This window comes from Falco naumanni, chromosome 4 (assembly GCF_017639655.2).
Source record: "Falco naumanni isolate bFalNau1 chromosome 4, bFalNau1.pat, whole genome shotgun sequence".
Taxonomy (NCBI): Eukaryota; Metazoa; Chordata; class Aves; order Falconiformes; family Falconidae; genus Falco; species Falco naumanni.
The window spans coordinates 76,491,091-76,508,669 of NC_054057.1; the positions used below are offsets into that span (position 1 = coordinate 76,491,091).

The following is a 17,579-nucleotide window of genomic DNA, read 5'->3' on the forward strand; positions in this document are numbered from 1 at the left end:
GATCAGATGAGATGAGATGTGATGAGATGATGAGAATAGAACAGAACAAAACCAAACAGAATTAGAGGACCCTAATTTGCTTCATCAAGAAGTCTAGCACCAGGTAGTGTCCCAGATAAGAAGGAGTTAACTGACCAGGATGGAAATCAGTTAATTAAGATCCAAGTAGAGCAAGAGAAGAGCATTTACAAATCAGCCAAGGTCCTGACCTCCTGGAAGACAGTGTCACCCCTGGGACACAGGGAGCAAGGAGCAACCAAGGGACGGTGTGTCTCCCCTCTGAGCCCCGTGACTCCGGCTTGTGATTTTGGTGAGATTCCGCAGGAGATGCCAAACAAGGAAATGCTCCAGCCAGGCTTGCTCCATTGCTGGCAAGTGTTTGCTGCTGAGGCTGAGGGTGACAGGTCCACTGGCAGCCCTGCTTTTCCCATCCCCGCCTCTGGCACCAGCTCAGCTCCCCTGACCCCATCAGACCCCCTTCCCCAGCCCTGGCCGAGAGCTCACCTGGGCTTGTTGTGGACCAAGCTGTGGGGCCCTGGGAGGTACAGAGCATTTTTAACGCATTGACACCAAATCCCCTTGGGAGGACCAGGTGGCCAGAGCATCCCCTGCCAAAGCACCCCTCTCCTGCAACGCCGCACCTCCATGCCAGCACCTCCATGCCTGGACCTGCTGGAGGGGCAGGGTGTTCCCACCTGGCTTCCCAGACCCCTTCCAGCCCTGCTTCATGACATGGGCAAAGCTGCTGGCATCACTACAACATTGACAACCAGGAGCCTGGGGCGGGTACAGGTCCCCTGGCAAACGGCTGATCCAGCTTGCCAAAAGCCAGCCAGGGCCAGGGCGGAGAAGCAGCCCTGGTGTCTCATCGGCAGCACCAAGCAGCCTGCAGCCAGCTCCTGCTTGCTAAAAGCAGCCAACAAAAGCTGGACCCCCATGTTAAACCGCTCTCCAGCACATTTTGTCCATGCAAGGATGGGTGCATGGTCCCAGCATGGTGGGAAAGGCATCTACCATAAGGCTGCTCAGAAAGTGCCCCCCAGAAAGGTGGTGGCACCCAGAGCTTGCACCTGCTGGAAAACCCATCTCAGCCCTCTTCTCCCTTCCTTGGGATGGGAATGGACAAACTAAAATCACCCTTTGGTTGCGTTTGGTGCAGTGACATGCAATACCATTGGACACGCACACGGAGCAGGGTTAATCCAGCCCAAAATTAAAAGGCAAAACTGGAGATGACAAAGCCACGGCACCCATGGCGAGGGTGTGCGCACAGTCGGTGGCAGCCTGGTAAGCGCCTGCCTGGCAGTGTGAGGAGGGTGAGTGCAAGTTGCTGTGGGAACAGTAATTTGGGTTGTTCTGCCTCTGGGTTTCTGGCTCTTTGCCTTTGATATTGCGTTCGCCTCCTGGTTTTGCACGGAATTCTGTTCCCTCCTTTTGTCATCGTTTCCCTGAGGAAGAAAGCATCCCTGACTTCCACAGGGCAGAACAAGCACTGGCATGAGAGCCTCGGGGGTGACCCCGCTTAGGGGTGACACCTTGAGGGGGGTGGGGGAGGGGGGGGCTGGGTGGGGTACAGCACCCATGGGGGCAGAGCAGACCCGGCTTCGAGGAGCGGTATGAGAGAGATCCTGGCCACGCGGTGCCCAGCACTGCACAGGCCAGGAGACCCAGCGGCAGCAGCAGAGTGACGGTGGCAATACTGTGCTTTTAAACAGCAATGGTGTAGAAAGGATTTAGTAGCATTAAATTATTCCTGGATACCCCCTGCAGCCTGCCCAGCACCAGGGCATGGCAGGGAGCCAGGCAAGGTTACACGTGCTGTCACCATCATCCAAACAGTCCTTCCCCTCCTCTGACTCACGTGGGCCTTATACAACCTCATGTCCTCCCACTCCACCCACCACAGCCACACCTGGGGCAACCAGCGTGGTTCGGTGGGCATCCCAGGAGGATGCTCAGCACATGGTCCCTCCGTTAGCTGTGGTCAGGCCAGGGTCATGTGGCGTGAGTGGAGGAGGATCGGGCAGTCCCAGGCAGATGGAAGGAGATGGATGCTCCCGTTCCCAGCACCCAGACCTTCCCTGCATGTGTATCCCAAAGAGTGGAGCATGTCTGCGCTGGGACGTGCAGCAGGAGCCATGCCAGCCCCACCATGTCCTCTCCTTGCCTCTGCCTGGCCGGCTCCAGCGGCAGGGTGAAGAGAGGGGGATTGAGGGGCTAAATAAATACAAGACATGGGAGGAAATGTAAAATGAAATCTTTTGGAAGGAAGCATTGGCAAAAGCATTAAAAATGTATCCTTTCTGTGAATCAGCAATTTCTGGTGAAAACCCAATCAATTTATTAGACCTTTAGTGCTGGAGAACAAAGACCCAGAACCATTGAGGAGCCCCAAATGGCGAGCATGGGAGGAAGAGGAGGAGGTGGAGGAAGAAGGGGGAAAAGGCAAGAGGGCCTGGCTCGAGGTGCTTGAGCACCCTGAGATTTTGGCTGTGACCACAGCACGGGGGCAAAGAAGACTCCCCACATCCTGCAGCTCCGAAGCGTGGAGGAGGGAAGCTCGGCCCCTGGGGCGTCGCATGGAGCCGGCGCTCAGCCCTCCTGGAGACACGGCATCCCCAAAGCGCGGCCGCTGCCACAACTCGTGAGCTCGCTGCTACAGGGAGGCTCTTTGTTTGCGGGTGATGGCTGTTCACCAGGCGGATGGGAGCGACGGCGCGGAGACGGTGCCGGATGATCTGTGGGAAGCTACCAGTGGCGAGGGGCAGCAGGCACAGGGCAGCCAGCTGGCACGGCGCCAGGCACAGGGAGAGGAGAAGGCAGCGCGATGCACATGGGGTCGTGGGACCCACTCCATCAGGCAGCTGGGGCTACCAGGTGGCACCCAGGAGCAGCACTGGGAGACCTTGGTGACAGCGGATGCCCGGAGGCACAGGGGGAAAAGCATCCTCTGGGGGCCCCTCAAATTCATCCACCCTGCTCCCTGGGTCCCTGCTCCAAGTGTCGATGATGCTGTTGCCCCAGGCCATGGCTGTCCCTGGGGCTTTGAAGCCCTTGCCATGCCACGTCAGCACCCATCATGCAGTGGCTTCACAGATAAATCCCACAGGGGCAGACAACTGGCTCATCCCTGTCAGCCAGGACGCTTGTGCCGCTCTCTGCCCAGGCTCTGCGCCCCACAGGGACCCCTCACCGCAGCCCGCTTGGGCACAGAGTTGGGAGAGACGGCTGCTCCGGGGGATGCAGCCAAAGCCCGAGTGGGCACTGGGCTGGCACAGACCTCAGCGTGAGGAGTGGGATGAGGCATCGCCGGTCCCTGCTCCCCTCACCAGCCCAGAGCCTGGTGAACAAACTGTCAGTGCCACCAGTGCCTGAGGGGTGAGAAAGTCACCCATCAAAGCAATCGCTCTGGTCCTCTGCAGGGGGAATTGTCCCTGCCCCAGTGAAAGGCTTCCTAATGTTCACTGGGGCTGCTGAAAGTGTTGGTTAGTGATGACAGCCACCGCCATCACAGCAGCGATGACAGTACCATGCTGACAAGCATCCCAGGGTGCAACACTGCAGGAAAAGCAGTGTGATGGTGGTGGCTGTGATGGTGGTGGCTGTGATGGTGGGAGTGGTGATGGTGGTCACAGTGGTGTGGTGATTGTGGCAGTGGTGGTGCTAGTGCTGGCAGCGATGGCAATAGTGGTGGCAGTGATGATGGTGACAGTGGTAGCAGTGGTGTGTTCCACACGTGACCCGCAGCCCCCCCTGCACCCACCTCTGCCAGGGCTCGGGACTGGGACCCCTCAGAGCCCTCTCCTCCCCTCCCACCAGCTCTGCACTTGTCCTGCCGCCAGCCCCGTGAAGCCCCAGCGGCAGAGCCTGCTGGAAGCCCATCTCTGTCGGAGCCAGTCCCCAGCGAGTACCTGCCACCTCTGCCTGTCGCAGTGATGGAGCCGTCTGTGTTCTTGTGTTGGGCCAGGGAATCTGCCACGCAGGGCTCAAATCCTGTTCTCACCTTCCCTGTAGGCTTTGACAAGGCTGAGGTGTCCAGAAGAGTGGCAACAATGGGAAAAAGATGGTGGCCCTCAATTAATTAAGAGATCTGGTATTTCAGGACATCAGAAGACCAGCAGGATTTGTGGCAGCAGCAAAGCAGGCACAGGCAACCGTTAATGAGCACCCCAAATCCAAAATTAACATGGCTTTTTTCTAGAATATCTTGGGTAACAGAAATGGCACCAGTCACCCTTGTAGGACGGGCTGTAGCAGTACCTTTCTGGGATGTTTTGGGAGGAGGCTGGCTTGGAAGGGGTCGCCTGCACCCTGCCCACAGTGGGGTGGGGAGCAGTGCCCGTGGTGAGGTGATACCCTAGCTTGAACCCAGCCCACCCATCCCTGTCCAGCCCTGGGGGAGAAGGATAGGCTGGAGGCACTGGCCACCAATGTGCGAGGGAGCAGGAGACTCGCCAGGGAGAGGAGCAGGGAAGATGGGGAACCCCAGCGGGATGCTGCCGAGACCCCAGGAGAAGGTGGAGGGCAGAGGGTAGAGACCCCCAAAGGGTACCCCAAGCCACAAGGCCCCGTGGGCACAGCTACATCCCCCTTGGAGAGTCCATGGCAGGTCACCACAGCTCGGGGACGGGGTACACAGGGCACAAGGTGCGGGGATGTGGCACGTGGCAAGCAGTGTGGGGGATGCGGCGCTGCGGACATGGCACACGGGGCATGGGGCACGGCACATGGGACACTGGGCATAGCACATGGGACAGGGGACACAGGACATGGCACATGGGACGGGGGATGCCCGGCGTGGCACACGGGATACGCCGCAGGGGACACGCCGGGGGGGCTCAGAGGGACCGGCGTGGGGACTCGGCCCGGCCAGGACCTGCCGCCACGTGGGCGGTGCCGCACGCTGGACACGCCCCTTATGCTAATGAGCGCTGAATCACGCTCGGCGGGACGCGGCCGCCGGGCAGGACTGAACCACCCGGGCGGAGAGGAGGGGAGGGCGAGTGGACGGGCGCAGAGCGGGGAGGGGGCGGCGCGGCCCAGCGCCACACTCGCGACACGGAGCACGGGGGAGAGAGCGGTCTTCGCTCGTCCCGGTGGGGCGAGACCCGCCGCAGGACGGGAGGGGGATCCTACGTGGAGCGTGCGGGTGGGGGGACGGGCTGGCGCCCCCCGGCCGCACGCGCGTGGTGGCAACCGAGGGCGGGGCGGGCGGGCGGGGGTGGCGGGTCACGTGGCGGGCGGGTCGCCGCCATTTTGTCCTGCGGAGGCAGTATTTAGGGCGCCGCGCCCGGGCCGCCGCGCACTGCCGCCGGGACGGAGCTGCGCGCCGCCGACCCCCGCTCTTCCGCCCGCGGCCGGCCCCTTCCCCTCCCCTGCGGTGCCTGCAGCCGGCCTCCGCCCCATCTCTCCTGTCCCTCCTCGTCTCCGCCATTTTGTGGCCGAGCGCTGCCCGCGGAGGACCGGCGCCGCGGCGGAGCCCCCCGCCTCCCCCCGCCCTCTCGCGCTCCTGCTCCCAGCGGCGCCCCGGCCCGGCTAGGCCCGCGCAGCCATGTCCTCCGGCGCCAGCCCCGAGTACGCCTCCTTCTTCGCCGTCATGGGCGCCTCGGCTGCCATGGTCTTCAGCGGTGAGCACCCGGCCGGGGGGCGCGCCGGGGGCGGCGGAGGGAGCGCGGTCGGGCTCGCCGCGGGGGCATCGCGGGGGGGGGGGGGGGGAGGGGCACACACCTTCGCCGCCCTGCTGCCGCCTCGGCGGGGCGGGATCCGCGGTGGCGGGCCCGGCTTGGCCGCGGGAGGCGGCCCCGGGACCGGGGAGGGCTACCCCACCCCTCCCCCCCGCCCCCGGCTTCATCCGGGCTACCGGGGCGCGGCGGCGGGGGTCTGCGCGGGTGACGTCACCGCGGAGCCGGCCGTCGCCGGCGGAGCCCCCGCGCCCACGTGACTGCGGCGGTGCCGCCGCCCGGGCCGGCCCCGCGGGGGCGGCCGCGCCTCCCCGCCCCCTCCCCGCGGTGCCGCGGCCGGGCCCCCGGCGAGCCGGGCCTGCGGGAATGGGGGGGTCTTGCCGGCCAGAAAGCCGGTGCCACCACATCCCTGGTAACGTGCGCCATGGCGTGCCAGGCCTGCTGCCGCGCCTCCCCCCCGGGGCTCGGTCCTGGGGGCGGTGAGCCCGGGCGGTGCCGCCGCAGGGCTCGGCCTTTGCGGCCTCCCCGGCCGGGAGGGTCCGGCTGCCTCTCCCGGGGCCGGGTGCGGTGCTTCTCCTGCCACAGAACTAGGACAGTTGTTTTAAAGCGTTCCTTGAATAACGCAAGACCGATATTTAATGGGATTATTGAAACCTAGCTATGCAGGCAGTTCAGGCGTGGAATCAGCTTTAAAAAGGTTATTGACATTAAAAGGAAGTAATAGGCTCCTGACCTTCCCTTGGCAATGGGAGATGCATGAAGTACTGAAAAAAGGAAGCTCTTCTCCGGTGGCCGTCCAGCTGCATCTGGAATCAGGGAGCCTCAGTGCGGAGTAAATTGGGTCATTCTGTGGTATCCGCTCTCCCTGTTGGAGACTCTTCATGCTGAGACCCATAAATGCTGTTTTACACTAGAAGGACCATCATATGATGCCTTGGCTCTCTGGAAGCCTGAGGGAACCCTCTGCAGAAAATGACTGCTGTTCTGACTGAGCACTTACTGTTTCCTGTTGGGTGCAGACCTGCTCTTCTGGTTGGGATGTAACACCGGCGAAGCTTCAGCTAGGTATTTTTTTCCAAATGCTAGGAATATGAGAACTAGAAACTGGTCTCATTTTTCTCTTCTGAGGGCTTAGCCGGTGCCTCTGCATGCATTAGCATATTGACTTGTCTTCATCTGCTGCCTAATTTAGCTCCCGGTTGAGGAATCAAAATGCTCAAATATTGAATTGGCTGTAGCTTGAGTTGCATACGCTCATGTTGCTCGTGCTTGGAGACTGATGATAAAGTAGCCTCTGAGATGGTAGCTAGGTCTGCAAGGCAAATTTGTGGAAGCTGCTCTTGACTGATTAGTCTGGTAGATTAAACTGTGTAAATAGCTAAGTAGACAGTGGATCAAAACTAATATTTGAGAGGAAGCAGTCTGGTCATGCTGGTGTTGGCACCATTGCCTAGTGTCACACCAGCCATGTTCTTGGGATTTTTTTGCAAATATTAAAGCCAAACACCTGACTGGCTTTTAGTCTTGTCCAGTTTGTAGGGTGCAGATGTCCTGTGCTGAAGGCAATTAGGGCCTGCCACCTTGGAGCTGAAAGATTGTGTTTGCACTCAATGGATAAGGATTTTTCAGGAAACAGTATGGCTGGAATGGTGTGGGAGCCAATGTTGGGACAACTGACTTGGCTAATGCAGATAATGGAGGAATAGACTAAGACCTGGTTACTTCTTGGAAAGGAACAGCCCACTCACTGCCTTTTGCAAAAGAGCAGCTATTAAAGTCCTAAATACTGAGCTTTCTTCCTGAGAAAGGAGTCGCTGGATTCCTCTTGCAAAATCGAACTCTGAAGCAAAAGGACATGGTTGTGTGGCCTTTTAGACACTGGTTTTGATATGCGAGCTTCCTTCAGTGCAAACATCAGTGAGGGATGCAAACCTGAGGGAGCTTTTTGATAGGAAGTTAACTTGATTGCAAGTTAAAGGGGAAAGCTTGAGTTGAGTAATCCAGAGTGAGTGCATAAGCTATATTGATGAAGGTTTGGTAACCATCATGTTGCTGCTGGTATATGACTGGCCCTTGATGCAGATCTGTCAGATGGTCTTAATACTAGCAGGTCTAAGCCATGAAGCATTAGTCTCGCAAGGACCGATGTCTGTCTGATGGGTTCAGTCACTGGACAGCAGATTATAGATACTGCTGGTGCAAAATTTATTTCTTAGATGTGAATGTTATCAAACTGCTTGATTCGTGAAGTAGCTTTGATTTTTTAAGACAATGTGGTAGAGGTGTCAATATAGCATAAACTAAAACTTGCAGTGTCATGTAGCTTTCCTTACAGAGATGTGACACTACAGCACGTTCTGATGTTAATTTAATATTAGTTATTGAAACACCAGATTTAGAAGCAAGGAGCTAAGTCTGTCTGGACAAGCAGTGTAAAACTATGTAAAATTGTCCTAGATCAGTGTTTATTACTGTGGTGATAGTGTCTGGCTCATGCTGTATCTGAAGATCAGATTCTTGTGGAGCTTGTAGTTCTGAGACCTGTTTCTAGTAAACAGGTTCAAGTTCTATACTGTCCAAGCTAGTTTGATGTGAAAACAAGTGGCTTTATGTGGTACTGTTTGACACTCAAATGTGAACTGCTGATGGTAAATAGATAGCAGAACTTGTTCTGGTCAGCTAGTACTGCTGGCAGCTAGAAAGACTAAAGCAGGCTGCTGTGACCTTGGTCGTCTTCAAGCCTGCTTACTCATTTGCTGATTACAACTTGTTGTGATAGCTAAAGTTCCTTTATTTCCAATGTGTAAAACATGTGGCTGGCTCAGTGTCAGGTGCTGTTGAGTGAACAAATTATTGTGGCTTTTCCATGCCAAAATGAAGCAGCATAGTATTGGGCAGAGCTGTCTGATTCTGCAGTTGCTGATGCTCTTTGTAGAAAAGCATGCTGTCCCAGGTGTGCCCCACGATGGGCTCCCTGATGTGGTAAGGAGTGTTACTTGGACCTGCAGTCTGGATGGATATTCAGTGCCTTCAGTACTGCTTCACTATCAGGCATCTGGGAGACTGCTAATGGAACTCTAGCCAGCAGTGTTATGGTTAGGCCTCTGTCTTGTTGCTGCAGAGCTAGCAAAATGACACCTTACTTTAAACTAGAGCTGCAGATAATTGTAGCAGTTGGTTAGCTATTAAGAGACCTCCATGGTGAAATTGCTGGCTCAGAGCATCTAGCTTGACGCAGCTGGCAGTTGTGTGCAGTCTGATTCTAGAAGGCATCATGACTATAAACAGCTTGTAGCCTTGAAGGAAAATTATACCGGTGTTTCCTGAAATACTGTCTCTTGAGGGGTGGGGAGTTGGTAGAGAGGAGAACTGCTTCTCAGTAAGCAGTTGTAGACCTCATCCTAAGAGGAGCTTGCAGATTCCTTAGCTGTAGTGTGCAGGTAAAAGTGAAATGGCAGAACTGAGTGCAGCTCAGTGTAGTCTTCTGTTCCAGATCACTAGAGTACTTCAAAGGCCTTGTGGTATGGGCAGGAAAAATCAGTGTGTCAGATGTTTGAGGTACCGGACTGTCTACAGTAGAGAGACTAGCTTAAGCATTCATCCTTAATGGCAGGTAAATTAGTGGACTGTAAAGACATAAGTGTTGTATACCAGAAGTAAACCAGATAGGCAGTATTTTTACAGCTCTGTTAATTTAACAGAAGACATCTCAACATGGGCATTATTTCAATTTGGTAAATGCTAGTCTTGAATATCTGATAACCAGACTGAACAGCAATATAAACAGTTGGCTGTACAAAATCTGGCTTAAGCAGATATGCTGTCATTTGTACTGTGGCTTCCAGCTGTACCTGATGGGACTCCTGTCTCTCTCTGAAGGCACTGTAAATGACAAAGTCTGCAGGTTACTTCCCCTTTGATGGGAGCATTCAGGGCAGCAGTGGAGACAAGTTCCAGCTGCCTCAGGACCTCTTAGCCAACTTTCTTCCTTCCTTCCTAAAACTAGTCTCTTTGGTCTGTCCAAAGGCTGACTGATTTTGAGCAGTAGTTGGAAGCTGGAAAACTTTTCAGCCTGATCAGACTGTTCAGTGATTCTTGAAACAGTGGTTTCATAGAAGTGCATACTACCACCTGCTTGTTGTCCTCACCACACAGTAAGACATATAACTTGCTGAACTTGCTTCCTTGAGACTGTAAATCTTGTGAGCATGATGCTTCAAGTTAGTCTGGCTGCAGGTGTGTTTGCTGGATGCAGTCAGATGATCTTGGTTTTCCCACACCTCAGAAATGAGGTAGCTTAGCTGTGGCTGCCTCCTGGTGAGTGGTGTAAGCTGCTGTTGGACCAACTAAACAAAAAGGGCTTCTGCTAATGGTATAACAAATAGCTTTTGCTAGTCAGTACCTGGAGTGCAGTGGTCCACCCAGTCTGTAAAATGAGTCATCTTTGGGGTTGCAGGGGAACTTGGATGATACACAACAAGTAACTGGACTTTGCTGCTTGCAGAAGAGCAAGGCTGCGCTGTGAAGTGTCAGCTGTACCAGCTTTAAAAAAAAAAACAAAAGGCTTTGTGTGCTGTGCCAGACAATCCAGAGTACAGATTGCAGCAGTGTCAGTTGACTGGTAACTTTTCTTTGGACTGCTACTATTGCAGCAGCTTCTTGAGGAGCTGATAGACTTTTTAAGTTCTCACTTACTGAACATGAGTAAATGGCCTGCTAGCCATTGACTGGTTGATAATGCTGTAAGCTGACGGTCCTAGGCTTGTTTGAAATCCCTACACCCATAATCTAACACTCATAACATTGGGTAAGAACAAAAAGCGCGTCCTGTAATGGGTGTCTCAAAGATATTTTTTTCAAAGTCTACAACTTCCTGTAGGGCAGCTTAACCCTTCTGGTGTTACTGCTGGGGGACTGGCTATAGCCAACCTGCAGTGTGATCTGAATTTGCATAGGCTCCAGATACAGTTCCGCTAATGTGGTTGTCTCTTCTGTGGAGGTGCAGCTGGGCATAGCAACAGGGTTTTTCCACAGCAGCCATGGAGTATCCATTACTGTAATCGGAGGTAGAGCTGTGTTTGTGTTAAATGTGGTGGTGTGGGGAGGGGCCTTAGAATACCAGTGAGGAGAAGCCTGTTTCTTTGAAAATTCCCAGGTTTCTGTCATGGCAAAGCAAGGATTGTACTTGACCTGGATATCACCTCTAACAGTTCTCCAGCCACTTAACCTGCTCAAGGATGAACAGGCATTGGGGTGAATTGCCTGCTGTCTGTCTGGTTCAGAGGAAGCCTACTTACTGCAGAGGGCAGCCCATTTGATAATGGATTAATTTATAAAAGGCTCTGGATCTAAGAACTCATCCAGAATGGTCTCTCAGACTTGCTGTGATAGTAACCCATGGTATCTTAATTTGAAAGTTTGACCTGTGTTACTAGCTCACTTCCTAATGCAGGAAGAGGCTGCGTATTTAGTGCTGTGAAAATCTTTCCCACATTACAGTGTGAAAATCTGCTTCTCCAGGTGGGACATGGGAGGAATCACAGGCCTAAATGGACCAAATGCCACCAGAGTGTGGCTGGTTCAAAACTTCTGTTCTTGGGCTAAGCATGTCTGAATGTGTTGCAGCTGCTGAAACTGGATGCATGCAAATGCATCCTGTTGCATTCCCTGGCTTGAAGACTCCTGACAACGTGGTCACTGTCCATAGGTGCATATCTGTCTGCAGAGCTTTGCAGAACTGATGCAAGGCCTTTGGTAATAGCCTCTTTCTATATTGAGGGAGTGTCGCATGAGGTGACTTGAAGCTAACTTAGCTGCAAGATTAACGTTCTCTGTGCATGACCTTACTGAGCACTGTAACTATAGCTACAAAGGTTGGTCCTAATACTTGGTCTTGCACTTGATCTGAACAGCAGGCTGCTTGAGCAATGACAGTGAGTATCAGAGGCAAAGCTGTACTGAAAGGTCCTGGCAGTGCCAAGACTACAACTGGTGTTCAGTCCTTACCGAAGCTATAGACTATATGGCAGGTTACTTTCTAGTTTGTAGTTCATCTTGCAGCTGCACAGCTAAAATACCTCTGCTAACGTTTTTGTCTCATAGAAAGTAACAGCTATGGTGAGGTGCCAGGCAAAATATCCACAGCCCTGTGGGAGTCTTCATCCCCAGGAGCAGTACTGTATGAACTCTGACTTGTGAGTTCAAGGAGTGACTCTACAGAAGTATTTCAAAATCCAGCTTTGAAACGGGCTTACTTGGGAGTAGTTGGTCTTGAGTGATGTATAAAGTAATTCCTCGGTATTATACCACCATTGAACTTTTAAATGGCACAGTTCCTGGTTATAGACTGGAATGGCTTCCTTCTGTGGTAAAGCTAGGTAGGCAAGGTCCTTCTCCAGCTGCCCGGTAAATGTTTTGATAGCTCAGTGTCTGTACCCTTTTGAGCTTCGTTGGTCTGTGTGTTGGAGGTAATGGAGCTGTATGATCTGAAGTAAATATGTGGAATCTTAGTGTGTAGCTGTGGTATAGCTCTTGTATCCCTTTCACTGTCTTCCACATAGATCTCTTCAAACCCTGTTCACTGAGCAGATTGTGGAAAACATGTCCTTCCAACTCTTGATTAAGGGTAATTAAATGTAGCATATGAAGCCCATGTGCTTCAAATGCTCAGAGTTGCTGAGAGGTACAAGTCAAGATGTGCAGGAAGATAGACCTAGTGCCAAACAGCTCATGGTTGAACAGCTCTGCCATCAGATGGCTGTGTTGTGGTGGGGAGCAGATATAATCTTTGCCACTTGCACTGTAATATTGGGGTATTGACAGAGGTGTAAGGAGAACTTCTCAGGCTAGTGAAGAGCAGCAAGGTAAGATACTGGAGATGCTGCTGCAGGGGACTCCAGTTGGTCAGGATGCTGATAAAGACTTCCTTGGGAGCAAATGTGTCATGCTGTGAAGCTGTATGTGTAGCATCTGTGACTGTCCACCAGTGGGAGTGTAATAGGTCTTCGGGGCCATCTGAAAACTAGCTGCTGCAGAGTACATGTAGACTGTATTTGTTGATGTGTCTAGATCTAATTCGAGGCATAAGCTTTTGCCTGTTCCCTAGCATTGGAATTTAACTGGGAATTGAAAACTTCTGCTGATCTGTCCTTCCCCAAAAGCTTAAGCAGGCAGGCTTTCTGTAAGTGGATTACAAAAATCAGCTTCTGTAATCCATCACTGCATTAATTGCAACACCTTTAACTTCAGACTTGGGGGAAGTAATGACTGATCTAATCTTAAATAGTGAACTTCCTCCTAAGCCTGTTTCTGGAAAGGTTTAGAAAAGATTCAGGAACCACAAGAGAAGTGGCTTCTGCTAAATGCTACATAGCCAGTCTAGATAGCCTGAACCTTGATTCCACTTCCAGTCCTTAGAAGCTGTTTCATCCAACAGAAAAGATTCCTAATTCAAGTTACATCATTATCTTTCTGGTCTTCCTAGGGGCTAGACCTTTCAACAGTGCCATCACTGATACTGCTTAGCTAAGCCTGTGTGCTGCTTTCCAGGTTTGGCTTACATTTGCAGGTAAAAACCTTTCTGTCTTGGCTTAGGCTTCCTGCTAAGCTGGATTCTGGTTCTGAATTGCACTGCACAGCCCTCTACCTCTGGCTCGGTGGCAGTCAAGGTTCAAGAGCTTTGCTAGTACAGAACCAGTTTGTAGTTGATAATGAGGTTTTCCCCTCAAGTTTTGTAACTAAAACTGAATTTCCTTCTGATAGTGGGGCTTGTGTTAGTGCAGTGGTGCTACCTTTAATCTTCTGAAGTTTAGTGCAAAGCCAGGAGGATTACTGCTCAGTTCTTGACTGCTCAAAGATAGGCTTTATGTAAATGCTGAGGGAGAAGCAGGAAAGCACATATCCTAAGCCCTTTGAATACCTCCCAGCAACTCCTAGGCAGGTGTGCCATACCATACTTGGATGCTGGTGTAAGGCAGCTACATGTCTGTGTGGAACAAGCAGCTGTCCCTTGTAGAAATCTCAGTTTTTAAGCAGGTGGAGCAAACTTAAATAGTCTTTGAACAGTACAGATTTGAAATTCCTTTGGGTTTAATACTCTTAACAGCCTTTTAGAACTGGCAAGAGCATTTTCATGCTGAATAAGAATTACCTTTGACTATCAGCCTGATGGTATCTGAAAAGGAGACAACCTGCCCTTCCACCTTGCAGTGCTGCTTCAAAGACTTAGTCCTGGATGGCTGTTCACCTGGGTATGACTTGGGTGATGGTGAGTGCAGTCCAGAGTTGAGTTTCTAGAGTACTCCAGAGCAAGGCTGGAAGGAAAGGGATTTTTTCAAGTACTTCCTAATCCTTTGATTTTGTTTTTGTAGATGTTTTGTGAGACTAGTACAAAGTTTTCAAGGCAGGAGTTTTTGGTACAGTGCTTTGGGACTCTTCTAGCAGCTCTCCATTAGAGGTGATAAGCCCATGTTCTGCTGTGAAAACCAAGCTTTGGATTCCTGTGTTGGTCTCTGCATGTCAAGTGTTTACACAGGTGGTCAGCAAACCTTAGGGGTAAGGTGGTTATGGTCCCCTCTAATGTACAAGCCATATTCCACTTTGTGGTTCCAATGGCTGGATTAACAAGTGTTTGGACCTGAACCCTTCACAGGTGAGACTATTGACACATGAAGAGGGTGTCATTTCTCCAAGGAATGAAGTGCAGCAGTAATATATGAGTTTGTTGCTATCTTGGTATGTGTCTCATGAAGCCGAAATGGCATGTTTAATCCCAGGTCAAAGCATAGGCAGAAAAAGATTCCTCTTGTGGAAGAAGGGGCCCCAGGAAGGTGACTTGTTAAATGTTAGGTGCATCTGAGAACTCGGCCCAAGTGGCTTAAAGCCCAGTAACCTGGCTTTCAGCTGGGTTACATTCTGCTGTGGTGGGAAGACAAGTGTTGCTGTTTCCTTTGCAGTTGGGCTGGGTAGAGCCTCACAGTGTGGGCTCTGCAAGGGCACAAGCTCTGAAGCAACAAGTTCAAATTTGGACCTTGGGTTTTGGTTGCTAAATGGGCAATTAATGTCTGCTGGGGAGTATATCCTGCTGCGAAGCTGGCTTAGGCTATTCTGTTATCAGTGTTTGAGCAGCACCTTTTTATTGATCTGGCTTTGGTCTAGGACTCTGGATAGGTTACTTCCCCATCTCTTGGGGGAATATTCCTGGCTGACAAACCAAGTAGTCAAGTGACCATGTTAGTTTTGGTTTGCATAATTCTTCCTTGTGCTGACTCAGCTGTTCTAATACTGCAGCCTAGTGAAGGAGATTGTATTTGTGGATGTCTAATGCATTTTTTTCTCTTCCAGCCTTGGGAGCTGCATATGGAACGGCAAAGAGTGGCACGGGTATTGCAGCCATGTCTGTTATGAGGCCTGAGCTCATCATGAAGTCAATCATCCCTGTTGTCATGGCGGGTATTATAGCTATCTATGGCCTCGTAGTGGCAGTCCTTATTGCCAATGCCCTCTCACCTTCTATCACACTATTCAAGTAAGTTGCTGCATCTGTTGGCTTTAAGTTTGTTCTGTCACTATTTTGATGCTGTTCAGTGAGTGGATTTTGCTCAAGACCCCTGGAAGGACTGTCAATGCTAAATGCTTCTAACCTGGGCTTAAGAGTGTGGGCTGGATTTTAGCTGTCCTACCTGTTGCCTTAGCCTCAGTGGGAGTGCTGCCTGATCAGCTTGCTGTATTGGCTAACAGATCAGACATCCCACTGCTAGAGATAATGCAGTGGTTTATTGAGAGAAACAATGTACAGCCAGTACTGGGATATGCTTCTTTCATGGTGCCAAATTCTAGAACTGGTATACACAGGTCTTTCCAAGACTATAATCAGACTGTCTAAATAATTCTCCTGTTGCCTGGGAGATGCAAGTGAATAATTAATATTGCTTGCTGTCTTATGTGCTGGTAAATCAATCCTCAAGCTATACATCAGGCCTCTATGCTAGCTAGTCTGAAACTTAATCTGCTCTAGGCTTTTGAGATTAGCTGGAACTGGCTTGATTGAGACCTCTGAAAAAAACAATGCTTCTGAGGTCTTAACAGATACCTGTGTCACTGTACAAGCTATAGCTGAGTAGTGTGTTTTGTCTAATAAGCCATGACCTAAGAAACAGCAGGTACAAATGCTCCTTTGCAGTTTACTTGGTGGCCAGATACTGATAAGGACTGCTCCTTGGGTACTGCTGCCTGGAAAAGCAGACCATTCCTGTCAGCTCTTGCAGTGCAAGATAATAACTTGGATGTGCTATGGCTGTATAATAATGTTGCTAAAGGTGGGAGGCAAAAAGCAGCTAGTAACGGGCTACACAGTGCCTTGGGACAGGCATTACTGCAAGCACTAGCCCATGTGTCTGTAGTAAGTACAGCTCTGGTAGCACGTTAAACCTGCAGCTGACTGAAGTGGCTACAGACAAGCTGGTGGACCAGTAGCTTAGCTTAGTGTATGAACCATACTGGAATGTCAGCTGAAGACCTGGCATAGCTGCCCATTTTGAGTATCAGAGCTAGGAGGCTCAGGAAGCATCTGCTTCTGAGATACTGTGCTTGCTTAAGAGTATAGAAGCTTCTTCTGCAGGAAAGAGGTTTACTCTAAATGTTAATTATTCTTTTGGGGAGGGGGGGGGGGGAGCTAGCCTGAAGTTGAAGGGTTGGTGTGCTGTTGCTTGCTACTGAAACTCTTTTCGTCTCTCCTACAGGAGCTTTCTTCAGCTGGGTGCTGGCTTGAGTGTGGGCCTCAGTGGTCTGGCTGCTGGCTTTGCCATTGGCATTGTGGGTGATGCAGGTGTACGGGGAACAGCACAGCAGCCCAGGTTATTTGTGGGCATGATCCTGATTTTGATCTTTGCTGAAGTCTTGGGTCTCTATGGCCTCATTGTTGCCCTTATCCTCTCCACAAAGTAAACGTCATGGTATGATGTAAAGAGATGTAACAAATCCACATTTAAAAAAAAGCTCCAGAATGAAAATGGTCTCTCCAATGTGTACAGTTGTCCCAATTTGGTAGTTGATCTCTTGTAAATGCGCAATGTATGTTAGTGACTTGTCTGTCCTGTGTGTACTTCAATATTAAATTGGATGGGCTGCTCCAAGCCTACTGCATGGCTTGGGGTGGCCTGTGTGCAATTTTCCACCCATTGCTGTTAGTACTTTATGTATAAATATGAACTAGAAATGTAATTTTTTCTCTTCACTGGATGTTTATTTATAAAAGACTTGACATGTTCATACATCTATGGAGCAAGGATTTTCAATTTCCCATGCTATATATTAATCTTATATATAGGTAGATTACACTGTGGGGTCAATTGTAAGTGCAGAGAATTCCTTGGATGTAACTTTGATTCTAAAGATTGCTGTAGTGTCCTGGTATTGGAGTATGAGAATTTTGTGTTTTATTACAGCAATTGTCCGAAACACTCCTGTGTTTCAGTAGTAATCGCGTATGCTCCGGCATCAGAGTCGTGCACCCAGTGTTGGGTTACAAACTTATACCATGTTTCCAAATAAAACTTCCTCACTACATTGCTGTAATGAGTCCTCTGCCTCTGATTTCATGCTTTTGCTGCTCCTTTAGGAAGAGGAGGTGTTCCTTCAAGGGGCAGGCAGGTTCTTGAAGTGACTGAGCACCATGCAGCAGTGATGCTGTCATAACTGTTAAACTGTTCCCTCTTTCTCCTGGGCCAGTAGTGATGCTGTTTCCAGCTGCTGCCCACAGGCAGTACTCATGGTGAGGAGGAATTGCAAGGCTGTTGCAGTGCTGTGCTCACCCTGATCAAGCAGTACACCTTTGCTCTGGCACATGGTAATGCCATGTAATAGGCTGTGCAACATGGCCTGAGCAGACAGGGTCAGGGA

The 17,579-nt window shown here is 51.2% G+C and overlaps 1 protein-coding gene across 1 annotated transcript; it reads left to right on the forward strand.

Annotated features, from left to right (window-relative positions):
* Positions 1-5,257: 5,257 nt before the first annotated feature.
* Positions 5,258-17,246, forward strand: ATP6V0C (ATPase H+ transporting V0 subunit c). Its single transcript, XM_040591037.1, has 3 exons — positions 5,258-5,627; positions 15,024-15,207; positions 16,421-17,246. Exons 1-3 carry the CDS (start codon positions 5,552-5,554, stop codon positions 16,623-16,625), a joined length of 465 nt encoding a protein of 154 aa, XP_040446971.1. The 5' UTR covers positions 5,258-5,551; the 3' UTR covers positions 16,626-17,246.
* Positions 17,247-17,579: the final 333 nt, after the last annotated feature.

Excerpts from the sequence above, each read along its gene's own strand:
- ATP6V0C (XM_040591037.1), top strand. The coding sequence starts at position 5,552 with ATGTCCTCCGGCGCCAGCCCCGAGTACGCCTCCTTCTTCGCCGTCATG. Across the intron at positions 5,628-15,023 it reads GGCTGCCATGGTCTTCAGCG|CCTTGGGAGCTGCATATGGA; the intron begins GTGAGCACCCGG and ends TTTCTCTTCCAG. Across the intron at positions 15,208-16,420 it reads CCTTCTATCACACTATTCAA|GAGCTTTCTTCAGCTGGGTG; the intron begins GTAAGTTGCTGC and ends TCTCTCCTACAG.